We start from the raw sequence: 25,714 nt of genomic DNA on the forward strand, positions 1-25,714 counted from the left end.
CAACCCGCCCCCAGCCGCTCCATCTGGGTGGGTTTTCCCAACCCGCCCCCAGCCGCTCCGTCTTGGTGGATTTGCCCAACCCGCCCCCAGCCGCTCCATCTTGGTGGATTTGCCCAACCCGCCCCCAGCCGCTCCATCTTGGTGGGTTTGCCCAACCCGCCCCAGCCGCTCAGTCTTGGTGGGTTTGCCCAACCCGCCCTGAGCCGCTGCTGCCTGGTTTCCCCTCCCACTCCCAGCCGCTGTGGCTGGGTTTCCCCTCCCGCCTCCTGCCTCTGCAGCCTTGGCTCCTTTACTGTGTCCTCGGCCTCTACTTTGCTCCCTTCTATAGCCCTTGGCTTCCATGTTGTCTTCAGTCTTCGCTCAGAGCCGGTATATGCAAATTAACCGCCATCTTGGCTGACAGTTAATTTGCATATACTCACTGATTAGCCAATGAAAAGGGTAGCGGTTGTACGCCAATTACCATGTTTCTCTTTTATTAGTGTAGATAATCCAACTTTGTGACTTTTCTTAATGCCAAACCTCTAAAGAAAGGTAGCTTTTTTCTTTATAAAGCAAATAAAAGTTTAAAAAAACAAGTCTGAGACAAGTTTTCAGTCTTTTTTTCTGAGAAACCATTTAAATACCAGCGTGCATAGTGTGTGCAGATGCAAAAAGCAAGTGCAAACTGCTTTTATGGAAACAGTACAGCCATTGACCCAGGGAAGTGCTTGACTATTCACTTGACCATTTACTTGAAACAGAACCTACAGGATTGATTTATTCATCTCATAGCTCTTGAGGGCCAAGTGCTCAGAATAGCCAATAGGTATAGTTGGATAAGAATAACTCTGATACCTTCACATTGTATTTCCGGAAATTTTGTCTTGTCATTAAGTATTCTTCTAAATTAGTGTATGTTTCTGGACCTTGTTACAGTCTTAAAAATTATTGAGTACCCCAAAGAGGTTTTGTTTATGTTATTCCTATTGATATTAACCATATTAGAAATTAAAATGGAGAAATTTAAAATAAAAAATAAATACAATTTAAAAGTAAAGAAGAACTCCGATAAATATAATGTTTGAAAGTGAAAAGCAGGGCTGAGACTAAAGTGAGGCAAGCAGGGCAAATAGGGCCCCAGAGAGAGGAGATGTCCAGTCTCAGAGGTGTGCACAATGTAGAGTTGGCACCTGACAGCTTGCCTTCCCTTACTCCAAGCATGTCAAACTCACGGCCCGCAGGCTGCATGCGGCCCACAACGGATATTTTTGTGGCCAGCCAATATAACAGTATGTAAGAAACGTTTTAATAAAAATGTCTAACTTAATTTTTACAATATCCTGTTATACATAATTATTAATAACGAACTACAATGTTCACCAATGACTGATTACTGTAATCGTGTTGCATTCATTTCCCTTACGTGCCTTACTCAGGTGCACCATTTCTCTCCACTAATACTAGCAGCGAATATTTTAGCAGCCGATGGCCACGTCATTAGTCTTGGATTGACTTGTTTGGTGTGCGCAACAGGAAATACTTTGCTTTTGGAAACCAAGAAAAATAGGTTTATTTGCGTTACGCTTATTAATTTGTGCAGTTATTCAGTGTCTGGTAAATTAATGTTCAAGAAAAAATATCAATTTTTATTAAAATGTTCTATGATTTTATGTTAACAATTATTTATTTCAGCCATTTGTATTCTGCATGTCTCTATCGAAATAAACCTACATTTCTATGAAAAGTGAAGCTTTTGTTTTTTTGCGGCCCACATAAACTTAAACCTTGTTTATTTGGCCTGTGTTAGCCTTTGAGTTTGACATGCTTGCCCTAGTCAAGATCCTGGAAAAATTATCTGAGTCATTGTTTTAATCAGCTAAATTTTCTCTGTTTAAATTAATGATTCATAAAGAGACCAAATGAACATTTTAAAATTATTGTCCTCTTTTGCACTGGACAGCTCTAATTTTTTAACCAGTATCATTTAGATCATATAAGACTATATGTGGTCATGTAATATGATCACCAGCTCATTTATATAGCTATTAAGTATGTATTAAAAAAGAAAACTGGTGGGATAATTCTAGATTCACAATATTAGGACATTTGGGACATGACCACAGAGGGTTTTTATTTTCTTTATTAGTAGTAGCTCAAAATTATTAGTTTCAAAGTAACTCCTCTCATGTTAGGTTCACTTGTGATCTAAAGATTTCTAAAAATGATAAAAGTATCAGCCTCCTATTCTACAAATTATTTAGCAATTATTCATTCAAAAAATGGTTGTGGGCGTTTGGAATTATGAGTAGCCTATTAGGTGATTTTTGCTGTCAACTTTTCCTTAGAGAAAATGTATCTATATATATAAAAGCCTAAGCAACCATTCGAACAGTAGCTATGATGTGCACTGGCCACCAGGGGGCAGATGCTCAACACACAGGCATGGAAACATGGTGCAGACTGATGAATCTCAGAGGGAAGAGGGAGGTGGAAGGGTGGGAAGAGATTAACCAAAGATCTTATATGCATACTAGAGGCCAGGTGCACAGATTCGTGCACTGGTGGGGTCTCTCGGCCTGGCCTGTGGGGATCCGGTCGAAACCAGCAGTCCAACATTCCCTGAGGGGTCCCAGATTGCAAGAGGGCGCAGGCCAGGCCAAGGGACCTCACTGGTGCACAAATCCGTGCACCGGGCCTCTAGTTAATAATAAAATATATTAAAATGGGAAGAGAATGGTCCCAGCCAGTTTTGCTCAGTGGATAGACCATCAGCCTGCAGACTGAAGGGTTCTGGGTTCGATTCCAGTCAAGGGCACATACCTCAGTTGCAGGCTCCTCCCCAGCCTAGGCCCCAGTGGGGGCTCGTATAGAATGCAACCAATCAATGTGTTTTTCTCACATCGATATTTCTCTTTGTCTTTCCCACTCTCTTCCACTCTCTCTAAAAAGCAATGGAAAAATATCCTCGGGTGAGGATTAAAAAATAATAATAAAATTAAAATAAAATGGGAAGAAAATGGAGAAAAATAGCATTTTTTAGGTTGTCTTTTCAGATGACAAAGCTCAACTGGGATAGGTAAATATATTAGTTTAAAGGATCTGCACAGCAAATACTAACTAAAAGATGTGATCATGAATTGATTTGAGATCTCCTACCTGTTTACATCTCTCCATTTTAAATGTTCTAAGTTCTATCCCTGAATTCAGTGAAACCTTCATAAAGCAGAGTGAGGGGAAGAAGGCAAAATATCTCTCCTGACACCATTCCTCCCATTAAGGTGCAAGTTTATGTCATGCCCTCTGCCTTTAAAAGTTCAAAACAAGATCTGGTGTCATCTCTCTTTGTTTTGTGAAACTAAGTCAGTCTACTAAGCACTTCCATTTATGTTACATAATTTAGTCTTTACCACAGACCACTGAGATAGATATCATCTCCACTTTTACTGATGAAACTAAAGCTGGGAAGAGTTAAGTGGCTCAACCACCATACTTACAGTCAAAACCAGGAGAAACACTTTTTTTTTTTTAACCTGAAACAAAAGCTTGTGATCTTTCTTCTTAGTCCCATTTAGACAAAAATCTCATGATAAACTGCTTGCTCTAGTTCCAGGAAAATTTTTGCCTGTGTAGATGAAGTTATATCCTTTTTCTTTTTCCTTTTGGTCAGAAAATGAAAACCATGTAATTTAATGTATTTCCTTTTTACTTAGCTGCCAGAAAACTCAGAGCTGAATATCTTATCCAGGTGTTATAATCTCTTTTTTTTTTCTCTTTTACTTTTGATACCTCAGAATAACTTCTTTTGTGCTATTCAAGTGGGTCATAGTTTTCTTTATCCTTAAATGTCTTCACTTATACTAAGATCTCTTAGGAGTAAAAATATAAAATATTAAAAATATAAAACTTAAATAATTGGGTTAAAAGGATTGAAGAAGGACCAGATTGATGGCAGGCATGTCAGGAAGAGAGTAGAGTCAGGGAAACCCAGGAAGACCCATTCAGAAGGGACAGAAGGTCAAAGATGAAAAAGAAAGTGCTATTTGGACTTAACAAGATGCTGAAGCAGTTTCAGTGGAGCTAAAAGACAGATTGCAATGAGTTGATGAATGAATAGAAATTGAAAAGAAGTCATAGGAAAAATAGATAGCCTGTAAGGTATTTGAATAAGAGAATATAGGATGATCAGGGAGGGTGCATTAGACCAAAGCTTTTTTTCTCTCAAAGTTGGAGAGTATCCAGTTGAAATGGTGATAGGAAGAAGCCAAACAGAGAGAGACATTGAAAGTACAAAAGAGAGAGAATAATCAGTTGAGCAAAAGTGTGGGGAAAGGAAGAAATCCAGAGCAAAACAATGAGATTTAACTTTAGATACAAGCGATACCTTTTCCATTTTGAAAGGGAGAAATAAAGATTAAGTTAAGATACAAGTAAGTTTGTGATTTGATGGTGAGAATTTAGGGAGTCCCATCCAATGGCTGTGTTTCTAATGGCAAGAGATTATAGGATCAAAGTTTTGAGGAAAATTGTCCAAGAATGCTTGTTAAACTAATTATGGTCCTTTCCAGTCTTCAATAATAAGTGCACTAGAAACTGTCAAGTAGAACAGTCAAACAAAGCTTTAGAAACTAGCCTTTAATATATCCTTATCACTTCCCCTCAAAAATTAAAATTCACTCTGATAACTGATACTTTAACTGACAAAGTACAGAAGCTCTTCTACACCAAAGAACAAGTTTAGAGAACTATCTGAAAGCAGTAATAGGAAGTCATATCAGAAAAGTTTACCTAGAATACAGCTGTTCCTAAAACCTTGGACATGGTAGTTGTAGCCATAGCAACCTCTATGTGTATCAGGCCTCTAAGGAATAATATATATTTGTGAAATATAAGATGTTTCTAGCCCAGCTGGTGTGGCCCAGTGGTTGAACGTCGACCTATGAACCAGGAAGTCACGGTTTGATTCCCGGTCAGGGCACATTCCCAGGTTGTGGGCTTGATCCCCAGTAAGGGGTGTGCAAGAGGCAGCTGATCAATGATTTTCATCAGTGATATTTCTCTCTCTCCCTCTCTCTTTCTCTCTGAAATCAATTAAAATATATTTTTAAAAATAAATAAAGATGTTTCTAAGTCCTGGGACTCTTCTTCCCTTTCATTCAGTACTCCCGCCAATAACATCTCTCAGGGTCCACGCAGGCATAATAACCAACCACTGCTTGCTAAGTGCCTAGCATGGGCAAGACCCCACACTTGCCTGAATGTTGGACTAACTTCCATTTTCCCAGATGACTTGCCTCTTACTGCAGTGTGTGTCCCTTAACAAAAAGAAAATAAACCCTGCAGTTAGCCAGGTTTCTTAAAAGTGAAGTCACAGTATAATTATCATTCTTTTATGGTATGTTTATGTTCCAGGATTCTAACTGACATGTTCTTTGTGATTTCTCGGAAAGTTTCAAGAACATTTCAGCATCACAAGTGTCCTTAGGCAATGTACTTCATAAATGGTTCAAACAAATTACATTTTTCCATATGTGTGTCATTCTTTTTGGTTCATACTTAACAGTTCTGAGATTTTCTTAAGAATACCTTTTAGCATGTTTTTCTCATACACCTATGTAGTTAAATTTTATAGTCAGCATGACTAGGAAAAAAAACAACTCCACTAAGTGGGTAAGTTAATTTTGTTTTAATGAGGATATAATTATTTTTCAGATTCATACATTTCTCATCATAATGGTGCTCTTTAAATTAAAATTTATTTCTAATAAAAATAAATGAGTATTTTAAAGAAAGACGGTTATTATAGTGAAACCCAAAGCACACATACAGTGTAAGTCATATTTTCCCTATAGAGTTTTAGAATGCTTTATTTTTTTCATCCAAGGGTATATGTATTCAGGTCTAAGGAAAGTAAGGGAGAAAACTATTGCAGAAAATACTCTTTGCAAATGTTGACTTTATATATATTTTAAATAAGACAGAACCAAACCTATTGTATAACTTCTTTCTACCAAAATGTTGAAAACACTTTTAGATCAGTGTGTTATGCTACCATACACACTTAAGGATCAGTTATAGATTGCTTTCAATCAAATATGTCTGGGAATAAGCAATCAGACAGAGAAAGGAAAAGTTTTACGTTATCCTTCGTAATGAGAGAGGTGGCCCTTGGCTTATGCCTTCTAGAAGTCAAAAGGGCATTAAGCTTGTCCCTAACATAGGTATTTTTCAGTTCATAATAAGAATGTTTGTATATTTCTTTATAGTTCTTTGTATATTCATTTATTCCAAACCTCACAAGAGCCTTGTGATGGTCTTATACTCATTTCACAGAAGCAGCAACGGAATCTCAGTTGTCCATTCTGTGGAATGTTAATTCCTCAATTTTTTTTAAATATATTTTTATTGATTTCAGAGAGGAAGGGAGAGGGAAAGAGAGATAGAAACATCAATGATGAGAGAGAATTATTGATCAGCTGCCTCCTGCATGCCCCACACTGGGGATCAAGCCTGCAACCTGGGCATGTGCCCTGACTGGGGAATCAAACTGTGACCTCCTGTTCATAGATCAGCGCTCAACCACTGAGCCATGCCAGTCGGGCATAACTCCTCAATTTTGAGTGGCATAAAAAACTCTTGAATTTCTTTTAGATTGTACTCTGTGGACCTCTATGTTTGTGTGGACTTGCACAGAGAACTTAGTAGAACTAGGTCTTATTATTTTGAGTTTCATAAGTGTCTTGGCTCTTCTTTAATCTTTTCATCATCTTCTTTACAAATATCTTTGTTGTATCCTGTAAGTAACACTCTGTGTTGTGTGAAGCAATATAATATCTCATCATAAAAATATTTTATCTGTGTATATATGCCCTTTTAACTTCTTTCACATCTATTATGTATTGTACAGACCTGTTCTTTTCTTTTTTTAAAAGAATGAAATGTGTATTTTTCCCACTACATTTTAGAAGTTTAGTATGTTTTCTTTTACAAAGTTAAATACACTTCTTTTTTTTATCAGTAAAGAACAAGTAAATGACCTCTTGCTATCATTTCTAACCCTGTGTTTTTATGACTCTTAGTATAGTAGCAGTTACAACAAACCAAACAATTCTAGGACATAAGGAGACACAAAACAAACTGCAGAGCTATAAAATGAGTCTCTGGAACTTGTGGTGGCCAGGAGAGAATATTGACAATGATATGCGATAATTATGGTCATAATTCTGTTAGGTACCATATTGGCATGTTTTGATATAAACTTAACAAGTCACTGATCACATATCAAGGAGCTGTCACTGAGAGAAGACTGGGGAATAACGTGGAGAAAGTATAGGCCCTGGAGTGAGTCACACTCTGGAAACCAGTGCTCAAAACAGAGCATAGAGTTCAAAACCTACCAGATTATACTGAAATAGTGAAGGCCAGAAAATAGCGAGCAATTAGATGAATACTGTTACAGAAGGGAAAGCCAGGCACTAAAAGGACATGAATACCAGCAGACAAAGCAGTCAGAAGTCTAAGGCACTGTTCAGTAAGCAGGTGATCTAAAGGGTCCACACAACCAATCAGAACAGAATCAAGGTGCCCACACTTCTGTTTTAATCCGCAATGGCAGTAGGTTTCAACTCAGGGGCCTACTTCAGCATGTTAATACAGCTTCCTCTACCTGGGTCACTGTTGAGAATGACCTTAAGATAATATCCAAGTTCAGGGAAGAATGTCTCAGGTGATTAATTAAGTCTCCTAAGCTATGACAGCACAATCATTTCTCATTTGTTTAAACACTTGAGCTCTCGCTAAGCTTTCAGTCATAGGGTATGTCTCCAAAAATGTTGATGTCATCGGAAATGTTTCAGACTAAGGAGTAGATTGGCCTTATTCTACTTTGCTCTACCCAGGACTTCTTTCTTTATTCTGTTCTAGGCCCAAAATTTTTATCACTAGCAGGTAATCTGAGGAAAACAATTAAGATGATGAAAGAATTCTTTTCAGTCACAAGAGAGATGAATGAACTGGGGGTGTTGAGAGAAGACTTAGATATAAGAAATTCAAAATAAGCATATGGACGAGGCAATAATAGACTTGTTATCCATGTCTCCAAAGGTTAGGATTAAAACTTAATGGTAGGCCATCATCAACAAATCAACAAACGACAAGTGCTGGAGAGGATATGGAGAAAAAGGAACACTTGTGCACTGCTGGTGGGAATGCAGACTGGTGCAGCCACTATGGAAGGCAGTATGGAGGTTCCTCAAAAAATTGGAAATGGAACTCCCATTTGACCCTGTGATCCCACTTCTAGGAATATATCCCAAGAAACCAGAAACACCAATCAGACAGGATATATGCACCCAGATGTTCATAGCAGCACAATTCACCATAGCTAAGATCTGGAAACAGCCTAAGTGCCCATCAGTAGATGAATGGATTAGAAAACCGTGGTACATCTACACGATGGAATACTATGCTGCTGTTAAAAAGAAGGAACTCTTACCATTTGCAACAGCATGGATGGAACTGGAGAGCATTATGCTAAGTGAAACAAGCCAGTCAATGAAGGAAAAATACCACATGATCTCACTCTTTCATGGATAATTAAGACCATTACAAACTTTTGAACAATAATAAATACAGTGGCAGAGCTGCCTCAAACTGATTGTCGGACTGCAGTGGGAAGGCCAGGGAGGGTTGGGGGACAGGAGGGAGGGGAGTAAGAGATCAACCGAAGGACTTGTATGCATCCATATAACCATATCTAATGGACATAAGACACTGGGGGGTAAGGGAGGGCAGGGGCTTGTCAAGGGCGGGGGGTGAAAAAAGGACACTTATGTAATACCCTTTGTAATACTTTTAGCGAAAAATAAAAAAAAATAAAAAAAACTTAATGGTAGGCTGGCACCATTTTGGGGCTCAGCCATCTGGTTTTCCAGATGACCTAATAAATTTATAATTCTTTAGCTCCCCCCCCCAAAAAAAAAGCCAACTAATGGTAAACATTATGATAATGGTATCTTGGTATTATTTTAAATCTTTATCTCTCAAAAATCTCTACTAAAGTGTTTATAAGTGAAGTGATCTGAGGTCTGAAATCTGGTTTAAAATATTTTCCAAAATACTGGTAAGGAAACAGATTTAACAATGTTGACAAAACAATCTGGCAATTCCTCAAACAGTAAAATATGGAGTTGCCATGTGACCCAACAATTCCACTCTGAAGTGTAAACCCAAGAGAAATGACAACATCCACACAAAAATTTGTGCATGAATGTTTAAAGCAGCATTATTCACAATAGCCAAAAGGTAGATACAACCCAAATATCCATCAGTTGATGAATGGAAAACAAAATGTGTGATAGCCATACAGTAGAATGTTACTCGGCCATAAAGATGGGATGAAATGCTGATATATGTTACAACATAGATGAACTTTGGGAAAATATTATGCAAAGTGAACAAAGCCAGTCACAAAAGACCACATATTATATGATTCCATTCATATGAGGTGTCTACAACAGGGAAGTCTACAGAGACAGAAAGTAGATTAGTGGTTACTTAGGGGATGGAAGTTGGGGGCAAGGTGGAATAGAGGAGTGATAGCTAAAGGAATCAGGATTTCTTTTTGAGGAGATAAAATATTTAAAAATTGACTACAGTAATGGTTGCACATGCCTGTGAACATACTAAAAACCATGCATTGATATACTTTAAATGGATGGCTATATGGTATGTTAACTATATCTCAATAAAGCTGTTTAAAAAATTAGAAAAATGTTGATAATTGTCAAAGTTGAACAATAGAACTAAAGGTTCAACATGCTAGGCTCTCTTCTTTTTGATTCTTTAAAAATGTTCATAATAAAATGTTTATCAAATACCCTTTTAGGTGAAGTTTAAGTGTTATATGTATTGTTATAAATATGGTAAGTTTTGCCCTTCCGTCATGGCTCAATGGTTGAGCATTCCTCAACCTATGAACCAGAAGGTCACATTCGATTCCCGGTCAGGGCACATGCCCAGGTTGTGGGCTTGATCCCCAGTGTGGGGCATGCAGGAGGCAGCTGATCAATGATTCACTCTCATCATTGATGTTTCTATCTCTCTCTCCCTCTCCCTTCCTCTCTGAAATCAATAAAAATATATTTTAAAAAAAATAAAAATAATTAAATATGGTAAGTTTTCACCTTGTGTTGCCTCAAGTGGAAGTGCTACATAGAATTACCTGACTTGTTAGTCATGAAACTTTGGTATTGCTATATAAAAGCACTTACATTTAACCTGCAGTGGAGCACATAGTTTGCATTATACTTGTCAGAGCTATTTTCATCAAGAAATGCCATCTATGTGTCCCCTTGCCAACATCTTTGCAGAGTTTACAACTTTCAGCAATTTATTGGCATGAACTATGCAATACTGTTAAGCAGCTGCTCTGCAGTTGAGCTGTTTTAATAAGCACCACTCTATGCAAATAGTTTATATAAATGGCCAAGCTATGTGCTTTTGGATTCAAGACAGCAATATATCTCTTTCATGGAGATTATTTGTACAACAATCATCATCATCATTATCATCATCTGAAAGTTTCATAAGAAAATTCTTGCCCTCAACTTCTTCAATTTTGAAGAGTAATTATTTTACTACAGTGTGTTTCTTGTTTTGTTTTGTTTTAGTTTTAGCCTAAGTTTCAATTATATGATTAAAAGTAAGTCTACAATTATTAATTTTAATGAGTGGTTCATTAATTATTGAAGTTACTGTAATTTTCCTATGTATTTGATATGCTAGAATTATAGCACATATACTATTAGCTTTTTCAAAGTGAGTATAAAAGCATGTCAGAATTAATGAATATTATTGTTTGTTTTTTAAATCACACACTTAGTAGACCATTTGTGCTTAAACTATTCATATGCATGAGAAGCTTAAAAAATAAAACACCTCTGTACATGATGATGAAAAGGAAGTAATAAATTTTTTTGACATTTCACTGTCTTTAAGTCACTAGGGGCCCAGTGCACAAATTCATGCACCTTGAAAGGAACTGTGGGCCATGAGGCTGCGGTGGGCACAGGGATGAGTCACGGCCCATCCTCCATGCCCCTGCCCGGTCCCTCCCACTGCAGCCCCCAGTCCCCTATCTGCTGGCAGCCCCACTCCCGCTGCCACTGCTCCCACACGCTGACGGCACCGGCCCTTCTCACACCCACTGATGGCACAGAGCGATTGGGGCTGGCACCAGCTGTGGGTGCAAGTGGAGCCGTCACCGGCAATGGGTGTGAGAGGCAGCTGCTAGCCCCAGTCACCCCTCAGGAGCAGGGGGAGGTGGAGAAGCCCTCAGGGGCAACTGGGGCCAGCAGCCACTGCTCGCCCCCGCTGACGACGCTGAGCAATCAGGGCTGGCACCGGGCACCGGCAGCGGGTGCAAATGGCGGCTCCAGTGCCAGTAGCAGGTGTGAGTGCACGGAAGCAAAGAATTTTCAGTAACCACCAGAGGCTCGCCCCATGACAGTGACCAGCACCCACCTTTGGTCTGGCACCCCTGCTCACCTGCTCCACCATCCCTCCATGGCCGATCCCCGCCATGTTCCATGCTCTGCCGCCTGCTGCCAATGCCTACCATGTTCCACACGCACCCTGGTGGTCAGCGCACATCATAGCAACTGGTTGTTTGGTTGTTTGGTTGTTCCGCTGTTCGGTCTATTTGCATATTAGGGTTTTATACATATAGATGTTTCTAAAGCCAGACCCTCCTTTGCAGCTGGCAGAGTCTCTCAGGTCTAATTGGCAATCAGAACATAGCATAACACTATTGGTCTTCCAGGTTTTATTAATTTCAGTTATGTGTGTTATACCAGACAGACCTGTATAGGCATCTTATTTCTTTAAAGAGCTGCTTCACATATAAGTGTCTATAATAGCCCAGCCCTTCAGAGTGTAATTTGAATAAATATTATCTATTTTCTGTGAGTTATCCTAAAAGTTTTAAACAGAATGACCTCATAGTTTTAAAAAAGATTATTATTTACCTAAAATGTGCTAGCAGCATTTTGGCCAGCCATAAAGCAATATACTTCTCAATAATCTTAATTTTGACATTTGAATAAGTAATGGGAACTTTCTATTTCAAGGGCAAGTATCCCATCAATCAGAATTCGTACCTTAAAAAAAAGGCAGGTCTTCACTGGAATTGATAGTGATATAAAATGTTTGATATAAGCAGTGCTTTTATAAAATAAGATTATCTGAAAATCATTCCTGTAATTTTTTAAAATAAAAGGTCAATTATGGTATAAAAAAGAATAAATGAATATTATTGTAAATCAGACTGTGTTAAAGAATAGTATTTAAAGGTGTCTAACAAGTGATAAAAAGAAAAAGAGGATTGGGCATGGTGCTTTTTCAGTATTTGAATTTTACAATGAACAAGTAATGCTTTATAATTTAAAAAAACAGGAATTTTAAAATGTATTTGGAGAAATGGCTTCAAACCTGCTGAGTGATTTGCTGGGGATAGACTAGAACTGTCCAAATGAAGAGGCTCCGGATTAAGACACTCCACATTTTTCCTTTTGGAGAAGAGAACCTATATTCTGCCTGAGGACCCTAGAGTAAAGTCTACTAGACAGATTTGCTTGTCCACACGTACAGATATTGTACTCTTTCATTCGGATGAATGGCCCATAACAGCAGAAAGAAAACATTTAATCTGCTCATTCATTCATAAGTTGGAAGACACAACCAAAGACCATCAGAAAATGCAAGAAAATTAGAATAAGGAAAAAATCAGAATAAGCAGAGAAACCGAACGTCTTCCCCAGAGGAAACAAAGGAAAATTCTGGAGCAGGAAAGAACTTACAAAGTATTGTAATTAGTTTCTTCAGAAAGATTTGAGAAAGTAGTCTTTTCATAAAACAAGAAACAGTGGGAGACTCAAATGGCACTAGGCACTTTGGGTTCCAGCTAATGGGGATGGAGTGGGGTGTTATATCTCAGGACCCAACCCTGATGTACCACCACAAGGGTGTGGGTAGGGTTGGGCAACCTCCCCTTTAAGGAACCTCAGGGTTGGTTTAGTGGCTGTATCAAAGGTGGTACGCCCTCATGCTCACTCTGGCTTCTTCAGGAGGTTTAGGCTTGGCTGGGTGCAGAGTTGGGGGAGAGATAGTGGTGATTTCCCCTTTTACAAATCCTTGGGATTATAGAGAGTCTGCTTTACCCCAGAGGAGCCTCAAGTTCATGGAGATGCTGATTGTATCTGTTGCTGCAGTCTTTTCATTCAACCCTATCTGGAGAAGTGCTCAGAGCCCTGGGTCAAGTCAGGAAAAGGCCTGCATTATCAGCCCCCAAAAGATAACCAAACAAGATTAAAACACAATTCATGTAAAAATAAATAAATAAATAAACAAACTAATAGTGGGGGTAAAAATTTGTGATATTTTAAAATTTTGCTAAAATCATAACATACAATGAAAATCATGAAGTTACTGTATTAAGTAAAATGCCAGTAGAAGGATGTGAGCAAAAGTCAGCGAATTCTCCTAAGACTTAGAAAAGGTAAAAAGATGGAAGCTAAACAATATAGAAGATTCAAGAGAGAAAAAAATAGTTGAAAGATACAGGAATCAGCTTGACATCAGACTTCTCAGAAATTTGACTTTGGAACAGAGAAGTAATCCCATCCAAGTTCTGAAAGAACGCACAATACTTCCTTCCACAGTACCCTGTCTTGAAAACATACTAGACTGTATGCCATCAAATAACAAAAAAAGAGATGCACGAAATAATGGAACTTGCCAAGATGTGCAATAAATGCCCTAACCAGTTTGGCTCAGTGGATAGAGCGTCAGCCTGCTGACTGAAGGGTCCCAGGTTCGATTCCGGTCAAGGGCATGTACCTTGGTTGCGGGCATATCCCCAGTGGGGGGTGTGCAGGAGGCAGTTGATCGATGTTTCTCTCTCATCGATGTTTCTAACTCTATCCTTCTCCCTTCCTCTCTGTAAATTTTTTTTAAAAAAGATGTGCAATAAAAATAAATTTCAGAATAACAACTGTGCTGCGGCCTTAAAAACAGTCAAAATTGATTCCTGCAAACATTATGATTAAGAAGCTAGATATTCTTAGGTAATATTTTTTAAAGAGCATATATTATTTCATCCATTAAAGGGGAAAAGGCAGAACTCAAAGAAGAAAGGGGAATAACTATAAGAAAGTCAAGATTGAAATAGGAACTAGAATAAATGGCATGATTTTGAGCCCCTATCTCTAAGAATATAGCCAGAAAACACTTCAATCATAAAATATTAAAATAGTAGAACATTGGTGCATGAATGAATAAAAAGACCATTGGAATAGAATTTAAAAGTCCAGAAATAAATCATACATTTATGGTTGTTTAGTATATGGTAAAGTTAGCATCTCAAATCAGTGAGGAAAAATTTGTCTATGCAGTACATAATGTTGTTATTACAGAATAGCCATGGGGAAAAAAATGTTCAATCCACCACACTTATCACCAGAGTGCAGATAAACTTGAAACAGATCAAAGATCTAAATGTTTGAAAAATAAAAGAAAAAGAAACCATAAAAGTAACTTGAGGAAAATTGAAGAAGAACCATGGAAAAGGCTATAAGTTGGAAACTGACATATTCAGCTACATCAGAATCAGAAAGTGCATAGCAAAAAAAAAAGTGTAAATAAAGTCAAATAAAAATTAATTGAAAAAAAGTGCCATTCATGTTACAAAGGGCTGATATCTCTAACATATAAAGAGCTCCTTGAAAAGTGTAAGAAAATGACCAATCACCCAGTAGAAAAGGAAATATCCTTACATATATGAAAAGCTGTTCAACCTCACAGTAGAAGAAATGCAAAACAAACATACACAAAAACTTATCAGACGGGCAAAAATCCAAAAAGGTAACACAAGCATACATTTTATCAATTAGGAAACTGAAGCTCATTGAACCAGAGTAGATTGTCTGTATTTACACAATTAATAATAGAGTCAGGAATAGCTGTGTCTTTGACTTCTCACCCAGTACTAATATATTTCCACTACATGTGCTTGGCTTTCTGTGTGTTCAGTAGATGATGGTATTTTGGATACTATTTGATCTATTTGATGTTAAAGTGGAATTTTCTGTTCTCAAATTTACCATTAATATGAAAGGGATCATCTATATGATCAAATATAGTAAAACTGAACAAGATTGTTCTACATTTTATTTTCATACCCATTGTATTACCCTAACAGGAAGTTTACAGAAACTTGTTGCTTTTGAAATGTTCCTTACCTGGGTTTCACAAACCATGCTAGCACTGTTTAATACTATCAGTGAACAAAAGTAGTGCCTTGAGCCTGGCTAGGGTGGCTCGGTGGTTCAGCATAGACCCATGAACCAGGAGGTCAGGGTTTGATACCCAGTCAGGGCACATGCCCAGGTTGCAGGCTTAATCCCCAGTGGGTGACGTGCGGAAGGTAGCCAATCGATGATTCTCTCTCATCATTAATGTTTATATATCTCTCTCCCTCTCCCTTCCTCTCTGAAATCAATAAAAATATATTCAAAAAAAGCAGTGCTTTGACAGCACCCTAAGTTTGCGTGATCCTCGTCTGGATAAAGCAAAGACATTTGATTTCTCTTCTGTCTCCTACTTCAGGGACCATCTCTTTCCTGTAACTGCTCCTATACCAGTAGCAGAGGGAAGCCAAAGAGAAACAAAAGATGGTCTTCTCTAGGGCACTTAGGGGCCAAACCCTTTGCCTAGTACACATGCAACTTCTTCCTTTTCTTCTTCCTCATGCTCGTTGCCTCCCCTCTCCCCCCTGCAAGTATGATCCCCTTTTCCTTAATTATCTGTAGACTAGAGGTAGGTGGTGGGGGGAATAATCTTTTCCTTTTTTTAAACCTTCATACCAAGATAAAAAAAAGTTATGGCCACTAAAGGGAGGTTGTTCCAGGTAGAGATTTTCTTTGGATGTGCCGAGAGACTGTCATCTCCCTTTCCCTTCTACTTCTTGTAGTAAGTAGAACAGGAGCTGAAAGCTGCCATAATACCAGGGATGTTTAACATTACTGGAAATCGGTGGTCATTTACTTCACTCTAGGGGAGCATATAAATGAAATAACATACTCTTGAAAGCAAAAAGAGCCTTCAAAAGGCTCAAATATTGGCCAAGTCTGAGATGTAGCCATCCTCATTTGCATTGGCCTAGCCAACCCCAGTACTGCAAAAGGAGAAAGAAGATTCCAGTGCCATTTCTTCCAGCTCCTCGCTTGGCCCTAAGATTTATTAAGCTCTGTGGCTTAAACTCAACAGCTCTGTTTTTAAATACCCACTCAAGCTAGATGGTTCTAAATAGAACTAATGACAGCCAGAAAGAAAAAAAGGCCTGTAGGAACTTGCTCTGACACAGAGCTGATGTCTATAAACAGATTAGTAAAAGGGAGCAGAACATCTTTCTATCACCATAAGTTTGTGTCTTGGCATGAAGATGAAATAAACAGCCTCCCACTGTTCTACATATAATAAAGGAGAGTTTATTCTGTCCTCTGTCCATATGCTTGTGTTTGATTGGATCAATTTAGTGATTAATCATAAATATCCACTAAGTAATGTTACGTGCTAACAGTTCAACTATAGAGAAAAATAAAAGACAAAATAGATTTGGAAGAGGGAATGAGTGAAAATTTTTTACCTGAGTTCCTTAACAAGTTCAGATAATAATTCTTAGTCCAAACAGCAACTGGGTAAAGCTAACTCCATTTTTCATTTGTAAGACAATAGGGAATAACATGGTTATATTCTGAAGATGTTTTCAACTTATTATTTGGGCTGCTGATTAGTAAGCAAGAAAAAAAATTTGGACTCTTTTATTTCCTCCCATCTTCATATAAGATTTCAGAAGGAAATTGTATAATTTACGAGTAGAAAAAGTTAAATGCCTAAATAATTTACTCAACAAACATGTAGAAAAATTATAGTGGAATGTAACTATGCCAATGGTTCCCAAATTTGTCTGTCCTTAGAATCACCTAGAGATCTTTTAAAATGTTCAATGCTGAGGTCACTCCCCAACCCAATTATTTTACAATCTCTGGGAGTGAGACACAGGCTTCAGTCGTTTTTGAAGCTCCATGGGTGACTCCAATGTGCAGAAAAACTTAGGAACCATTAGACTATGGGATGACATTTCTTGTTTATCATACTAAAACTATCAGTGACCATGTGTGTCATGTATGCTATTGTTCATTAATATGTTATTTTATATAGTATAATTGTTTCAACTGTTTCTACTCCAAGAATAAAAATAAGTGTTTTGGGGTTGTTGTTTTTTCGAATCTTTTTTTTTTTAATATATTTTATTGATTTTTTACAGAGAGGAAGGGAGAGAGATAGAGAGTTAGAAACATCGATGAGAGAGAAACATCAATCAGCCGCCTCCTGCACATCTCCTACTGGGGATGTGCCCGCAACCCAGGTACATGCCCTTGACCGGAATCGAACCTGGGACCTTTCAGTCCGCAGGCCTACGCTCTATCCACTGAGCCAAACCGGTTTCGGCGTTTTTTTCAATCTTTAATTTCTTTATTGATTAAGGTATTACATATGTGTAAAAATAAGTTTTAATGTCAATCCTTATTAGTCTACTAGAGGCCCAATGCATGAAATTCGTGCAAGAGTAGGCCTTCCTTCCCCCAGCTGCCGGCACCGGCTTTCCTCTGACACCTGGAACCCGGGCTTCCCTCGCAGCCCCAGCTTCATCCGGAAGGTCGTCTGGAAGGACGTCCAGAAGGACGTCTGGACTAATTAGCATATTACGCTTTTATTATTATGGATGTGCTGAAATCATACTTGCTGTTTTCTTCTATTTTCATATATCAACAGGAATTGGCAGCAATGAAGCAGATTCTCACTAATATGCGCAGTCAGTGTTCTGAGGACAGGTTACTTCTTACTAAAACGGAATTAAAAAATGTGACAGAAAATCAAAAATCAAAGATTTTGAATGTGCCTAGAGAACATGAAGATAATATATTCATACCCAAACCAACACTCTTTGTAAGTACAAAAAGAAAAAACAACTTAAAATTTTAATCTCTGTTTTTCACTAAATACATTTTACTTAAATCTCTTTGCCTCTTGTTCATATTGGTTTTAAACTAATTTTAGTAGTTTAATGAAAGGGCCTAGAAATATCTGTATGACTGGTATACATATTCAGAAAAGGGAAGCTTCAATAGAATATTTATATATCCTATCTTATAGCTAGTAATTAGGTTTTATTGTTCTAGTTAATATGTTGGACTTGCCCAGAAATTAACCTTAATCTCAAATTTACCTCCTTAAGTCTCCAGGGACTAATTATAGGGGAGTCAGGAAGACATGTTTATAAATGTTTAATTTATATAAGAATTGCCCAGCCAGTGTGGGCCAGTGGTTGAGCATTGACCTGTGAACCAGGAGGTCAGAGTTCGATTCCCAGTCAGGGCACATGGCCCGGTTGTGGGCTCCATCCACAGTGTGGGGCGTGCAAGAGGCAGCCGATCGATGATTCTCTCTCATCATTGATGTTCCTGTCTCTCTCTTCCTTACTCTCTGAAATTAATAAAAATAAAAATAAATACATTTTTTTAAAGAATAAAAGGGATGCAAAGTATCATCCAGCACCTTTTATTTGTAAAACAGTATATTTTGCTCTGTTTCCTCATAAAGTATGAAATCAATCATATTAACATTAAATGGAATGCTTATATTAGGTAGAAATGTATATGCACAGAAATTAGTTAAATAATAAGAAATTAGAACAATTTGAAAGTGATGTTTTAACAAATAGTAGGAATAATGATAGGCAACAGAATCAAAATAGGAGTAACATTATTAAATATTTCACTGTACTTCAGCATGGTTTCCCATGCATGCTTTAATTTCTCAGAAGAAATATATTTGCCATCTGAACATAGAGACTTGAAAACAGATTTTAACTGTGATATTCTGATTTAGTGAGTCCTCAGAATCTTATTCTTTTTAAACTCCCTAGATGATTATAATAATCAGTCAAGTATGGGAGCTTCTGATCTAAGCTCTTTCATTATACATTCAGATAATGCTACTCAAGATCAATGAGGTGATTACATTGTTCAACCTTTTAAAGTAAAAAAGAAATGGCCAGCTGAAGTGGCTCAATGGTTGAGTATAGACCTATGAACCAAGAGGTCACGGTTCAATTCCTGGTCAGGGCATATGCCTGGGTTGTGGGCTTGATCCCTGTAGGGCAAGCATGTCAAACTCAAAGGCTAACACGAGCCAATAAACAAGGTTTAAGTTTATGTGGGCCACAAAAAAAACAAAAGCTTCAATTTTCATAGATACATAGGTTTATTTCGATAGAGACATGCTGACTACAAAGGGCTGAAATAAATGAGTAATTGTTAACATAAAATAATAGAACATTTTAATAAAAATTGATATTTTTTTCTTGAACATTAACTTACCAGACACTGAATAGCTATACAAATTAATAAGCATAACGCAAATATACCTATTTTTCTTGTTCTCCGAAAGCAAAATATTTCCTGTTGCGCACACCAAACAAGTCAGTCCAAGACTAATGGCGTGGCAATCAGCTGCTGAAATATTCGCTGCTAGTATTAGTGGAGAGAAATGGTGGACCTGCCATAAGGCGCATAAGGGAAATGAATGCAACACGATTATAGTAATCAGTCATTAACGAACATTGTAGTTCCTTATTAATAATTATGTATAACAGGATATTGTAAAAATTAAGTTATGAAATTTTTATCAAAATGCCTCTTACATACCATTATATTGGCTGGGCCGCAAAAATATTCGTTGTGGGCCGTATGGGCTGCTAGTTTGACATGCTTGCTGTAGAGGGCATTCAGGAGGCAGCCAATCAATGATTCTCTCTCAACATTGATGTTTCTGTCTCTCTCTTCCTCTCTGAAATCAATAAAAATGTTTTTTAATTAAAATTTTTAAAAGTGACAGAGTTACAATCTAGAGTAAATAAGGGTAACTCTTGTAAGAATCTATATGACAATAATAGAGACCAAGCTGACAGGATGGAGAAAACAGGCAGCCTCAGTTTACCAGCCTGGATACAAGGCAGCTATACGAATTTCTGCAGCTGCGTCTGTGGATCTTTTCCTCTAGTGGCACGTCAGCTTCTTTTTGTTTCTCTCTCAGTTTCTGGTTATTCGTATTTTCCACTTCCTCATTAACTTGCTCATGGCTCCTTCTCCTGAGACGTTTCTGTGTACCTTCCCACATCTACTCTCTTAACACCTAGTCCTCCCTGTATTTCCTGGAGCAAGAATCTAATTGGCACAGCTCATCCTTGTTGGGTGATACACTTTGTGGCCAGACTTGTGATGGGTATTAGCCAGCCTACTGAATGGCTGCCATTATAGTGAGCAGGGGTCACGTGGCACCAAGTAAAGCTGCCCAGGGCTGTTTATTCACAAGGATCATTGCCAGGCAAGATTTTCTTAGAAAGTTGGCTGGGATTATGACAGACACTCTGATGTGTCCCTTATATTACAATCTACAGGAAGAAAGCAGATGGAAGACGTAGATGTTAATGGGAAACATGGGGTCCGATGAAAACCACAAGATACAGCCGGAGATCTAGCCTATCACCCTCTGGGATCTGCTTTGCTGACCCTTCTCTGTGTTAAGCAATGAACTATTTCTTCTGACCCTGACCTCCCACATTTCTGACCTTAGCTTGTAACTTGATTCTGATATCCTGAAATCCTGACTCTAACTGGTACATAAGTAGTAGTAAGATTTCGCCAGTACCTCAAGATAAGGTTATGCAGTGAGAATGAAATGAAGAAGAATCAAAATATTAAGTATTAATTAGGTAGTTTTATTTCCTTCTTTGCGCTTATCTATTTTTCTACAATAAACTTTATTTCTTTTATAAGAGAAAATGTTTTAAAAGAGGTACGAGTTCAGCTATGTCCTTATGAAAACTGAGAGATAATACTGTAAAATGGTCAAATCAAGACTGTGTGGTGATAATGCAAAATTAGCCCAGCCAGTATGGCCCAGCGATTGAGCTTCGACCCAGAAACCAAGAGGTCACAGGTTCAATTCCCCAGTCAGGGCACATGCCCAGGTTGCGGGCTCGATCCCCAGTAAGGGGCGTGCAGGAGGCAGCTGATCAATGATTCTCTCTCATCATTAATGTTTCTATCTCTCCTATCCCTCTCCCTTCCCTCTCTAAAAAAATAAAAAAATAACTGAAGAAGAATAACAAAATTTGTTACATGAAGTGCCAGCTTATGGGTGTGAAGGATAAATAATCTTTTTAATATGCTAATATAAAAGAAACACTACTGTTTAAATAGGTTAAAGAGTGGAGTTACCAAGATAAAAACCAGTTAATTGTGTACATGAATTGATTTATTATGCCCAATTGATTAAACAGTCATCTATTAGGAGTCGGCAAATTTTTCTTTAAAGATCTAGACGGTAACTATTTAGGCTTGTAGCTACATACAATCTCTGTTGCATATCCTGTTTGTTTCTTTGTTTTTGTTTTTGTTTTTTTTTAAATGTCAAATCCATTCTTAGCAGGCAATCCAAACACAGACAGACCAGGGGCCATAATTTGCCAATCAGTGATCTCACTTACGCTCCTTGCTCAGTACTAATCAAGAGCTGGTAGAGGCTTAGAAGCTTCCAGTATCTGAAACTTAGGATAGATAGTGCCTTACTGATAAAATATTTAGAAATGAGGAATATGCATCTCATGAGAATAAGAAATCAACTTTCCAAAATCACTGTTATCTGCGTTGGAATTTATTTGAATTTAGTAGTGATTAAACATAGATACTGATGTAAATGAGAAACCACCGTGACATAGTCTATTAACAGGTCACCTGAATTTCAGACGGTCATATGACTGAAGGCAGAAGTTTATCTAGAAAGATTGAGCAGATCAGTGAACTTTAATTCATACAACAGACTATACTACTTCCCTGTTTTACTGGTTATTGTCACTACCACTGAATAATCCCAGTGTTACTGAGAATGATAAATACTGCCCGCCATGCAGGGTGGTTGTTGTCCAATTATTGGAACCATATTGTTGTGTTACTGTAGAGGCATTTTCTGTCACATTATGTAGGGGAAACTCTTGAATGTAGACTCTCATGAGACTTTATGTCCACACTTATATAGAACTGTGAGGCTTCTGTCATAGCAGACCAAAACAGCATTCATTCATTTATTTATTCAAAAAATGTTTATCAAGCACCTCCTTGTGCCAAGTACTGTTCTGGGCAACAAGGATATAAAGATTTTTGCCACATTCTCACATTCTTGTATGGCTAAGAATTACTAAATATTCAAAAATCTAATTGTACTCAGTGTCAAAATTATGGATAATATAGGGATCCGCCACTAAATACTTTATGTCATTAATATATAAAGCATTTAGATTTTAAAATGACAGTAAAAATAAATCTATTCATTATGTATGACTCTAAGGAATACACAGTTTATTGAGTGACTGATTCAAGTAAACAATTGTAAGAATGATATAACAAGTTAAGTATTGAAGGCTTTAAGTTCTTAAAAAGGAACACCAAAAGAAGCCTGGATGTATCAAGGCAAGCTTCTTAGAGGAGGCGATTTTTGAGCTGAGTCCTGAAAAACAAATAGGAGTGAGCTCTTCAGGCAGAGAGAACATTAAGTGGGAAATACTGTTCATAGTTAGCACTTCTTAGGGACTAAGTGCTTTCTGCATACATTTTCTCATTTTATTCCCTCGACACCCTCTGATGTAGGTTACTGTATCAGACAAGGTCCTCATGCCAAATAGATGTCACATTCTGAAGGGACTGTTTACAAGCATGTGGAAACCACGTGAGGGGGAACATTTCAGGACTAGTAGCTGACGCTTTTGTCACTCCTAGGTCTCAAGGTGCAAGGAGAGGGATCGGAGCCTTCTTATGGAAACTTTGGTCTCCTATAAGAGAATTTAGCCATACTAAACATGGCCAGGCAAAGAAGGAGCTCGGGAATAAATATCACAATTTCTTTCTCCTCCCACCTACAAGCCCATTGACTAAACCTATTTCAGAAACTAGAAGGCACCACTGTCAGCTTCCTGGGCACAAGAGCGGGTGGACAAGGATGGAGAATAGATCTGAGGGTACCCAGAATATCCAGCACAATTATTTTTTATTATCTCCATACTAGAGGCCCGATGCACGACATTTGTGCAAGAGTAGGCCTTCCTTCCCCCAGCTGCCGGCACCGGCTTCCCTCTGGCACCCAGGACCCAGGCTTCTCTCACAGCCCTGGCTTCGTCTGGAAGGTACTCTGGAAGGACATCTGGTCTAATTAGCATATTATGCTTTTATTATTATAGATTACACAAGAGATAACTGAGAAGTCATCAACTTTCCCAGGTTTGCAAATGAATGGATGAAGCCTGTTTCATCCCAGAACTTGTTCTTTAACCACTGTGCTGAACTGTGCTCAAGCCACAAACATCAAAGGAAGTGTGGCATTCGGGTACCTACTGGGGCCAGACACTTTCCTGAGTGCTAAGATAAACATGAAACAAAATAAACCCTAACTTTTTAAAGGTTAAGTGTCAATATCCAGGAATTGTTTTCCACTGCTAGTTCAGTGGCTTAAGCAAATTGTTCAGTCTCTCAGATAAGCATTAAAGGCCTAATATTTGGCCCTTTGGAGTCATCAGGGAACTAAGTTACTTCTGCCTTTCTCTTCAACCATCCTTGGTGTGTGGCTTCTGTCCTCAGATTCACAATATGCTTGCTGTAGCCTCAGCCATCACATCTGCATCGTAAGCAGGAAGCAGAAATGGGGACTATACCATCTCCCTCCTAAAAGCGTTTCCATAAGTTTTAACCAACATCTACTCACATCCTATTGGCCAGAACTTAGTCACATGGCCATACTTAGTAGCAAAGGAGGTTGATTAACGTAGTTTTTACCTGGGTGAGCCCTTTACTCTAATAAAATTAGAGTTCTCTTATTAAGAAGGGGAAAGTGGATAAGGCCAGGCAGCCAGCAGGTTTTGTCACAAGGTCTTAACTCATTTTTATATCCCCATCACTTAAAACAAGGAACTGGCACATAGTAGGTGCTCAATGAAGTGCTATTAAACCAATCTCAACTACAAATAATTTAGTTGATGTAGGAGAGTGTCAAGAGACAGGATTAGAGAAGTGTGGGCCCGATGCTAAGGGGCCCTGTATTCTAAATTGAAGTAGTTAGAACATGACAGTGAAAGTGAGGTGCCCCACAGTAACCTAGGGATAGGAACATGCATTAGTCCTGTGGGAGCAGGCTATAAAATTAATTTTAATCAAAGATCTGAAAAATCCATTTAGGAAGTAGAAAAGCAGTTAATCCTCAGGACAGAGGTACACTTGTGGCAAATCTACTTCATTAACACATCTGAAGAAAGAATGCACTGGAGGGAGGGTGGTCTGCAAGGGACCAACACAGATAAAAGGAATCAGAAGAACTGTCTGCCATTGAATTCTTGTACTGTCCTTTGGAGTTTTAAGATTCCTTTTTAATATCAAAAGTTTTATTTAGCTTCTTCCCAAACATACATAGTAGTAATAAAACTTTTAGTATCAGTTGACTGAGAAAGTGGAGATGTGCAAATTCTATATACCCTTTGCTGTAAGCTGGACGGTCTGTAACTTGGTGTGTAGAAGTGGCTTTTAGATTTTTTTTTTGTCCAGGAGCCACATTTAAGAAAACCATTTTACATCATGACTTAGTGAAGATCACAGTTTCTCAGAGCACAATTTAACCCCTACAATGGCAAGGTACTCTGATATTTTGTATTCTAGTCTGTGTGATTTTTTTTTCTTTCTCAAATCTGGTCTTAAAGTGATTTCCTTACCCATGGATTAAAAAGCTACAGTTTTCTTTCCTTCCAGTTTTATTGAGGTATAATTCAAGAGATCTACAATTTCACAAACACTGGTTCTTCTGTGACTGTGATTGTGAGAATCTTAGATTATTGTTGACTCACCTTTCTTCAGTCACCCAAACCTCTCAATCTGATTATAAGAGAAGTAAGCAACTCCCCAATTTTACTCTGATTTTTCTTTATGGTCTGTGACTTAGTTTAAAATTTTTTTAAATAAGACTGGCAAAAGTAACAGGCATTCCTGGCCAAAGGACAATTACATTTCTCATCACCCGGTAATAAACTAGCATTCAGCTCAGCCACCTTTGAATTCTCTTGGTAGACAGCACCTGGCCTTTCCCTATCATGGAAATTTCTTTCTCCTTTAATACTAAGGACTTTGGACTTTTCTTTCCAAGAAAGAACTCTGAAGTGTTTTAATGCAGTTTTGCATTTTAGAAAGATAAGCTTGGACAGATCGTGGACTATGAGTTGAACAGAATAGAAGAGAAAGCCAAATCAGAGTTAGGAAACTATGGCAGGAATTAAGCCAGAAATGATAAGAGCCCAAGGTAAGCCAATGGGGTCAAAATAGGAACAGAATGAGGAGTTTAAAGGATATTCAGTAAAAGGTAGGGACTATTTAAAATGGATGTAGCAAGTGAAAAAAAGGAGAAATCTAAGATGAAAAAGAAAAGAACATTTCTGGTTGAAGCGACTGAGCAAAGTCTAGTACCATTTACCAAGAAAGAATATGGATGATTCAGGGTTCGTTTTGACATACTGAATTTTAGT

The 25,714-nt window shown here is 38.0% G+C and overlaps 1 protein-coding gene across 1 annotated transcript in view; it reads left to right on the forward strand.

Annotated features, from left to right (window-relative positions):
- Positions 1 to 25,714, forward strand: part of PIBF1 (progesterone immunomodulatory binding factor 1) — a 209,059-nt gene that overhangs the window by 182,114 nt on the left and 1,231 nt on the right. The window contains exon 17 of the mRNA XM_006096365.3: positions 17,872 to 18,045. Coding sequence (XP_006096427.1) covers positions 17,872 to 18,045 — 174 coding nt within the window. The remainder of the gene's footprint in view (positions 1 to 17,871; positions 18,046 to 25,714) is intronic.

Source organism: Myotis lucifugus, unplaced genomic scaffold (assembly GCF_000147115.1).
Source record: "Myotis lucifugus unplaced genomic scaffold, Myoluc2.0 scaffold_177, whole genome shotgun sequence".
Classification (NCBI taxonomy): Eukaryota; Metazoa; Chordata; class Mammalia; order Chiroptera; family Vespertilionidae; genus Myotis; species Myotis lucifugus.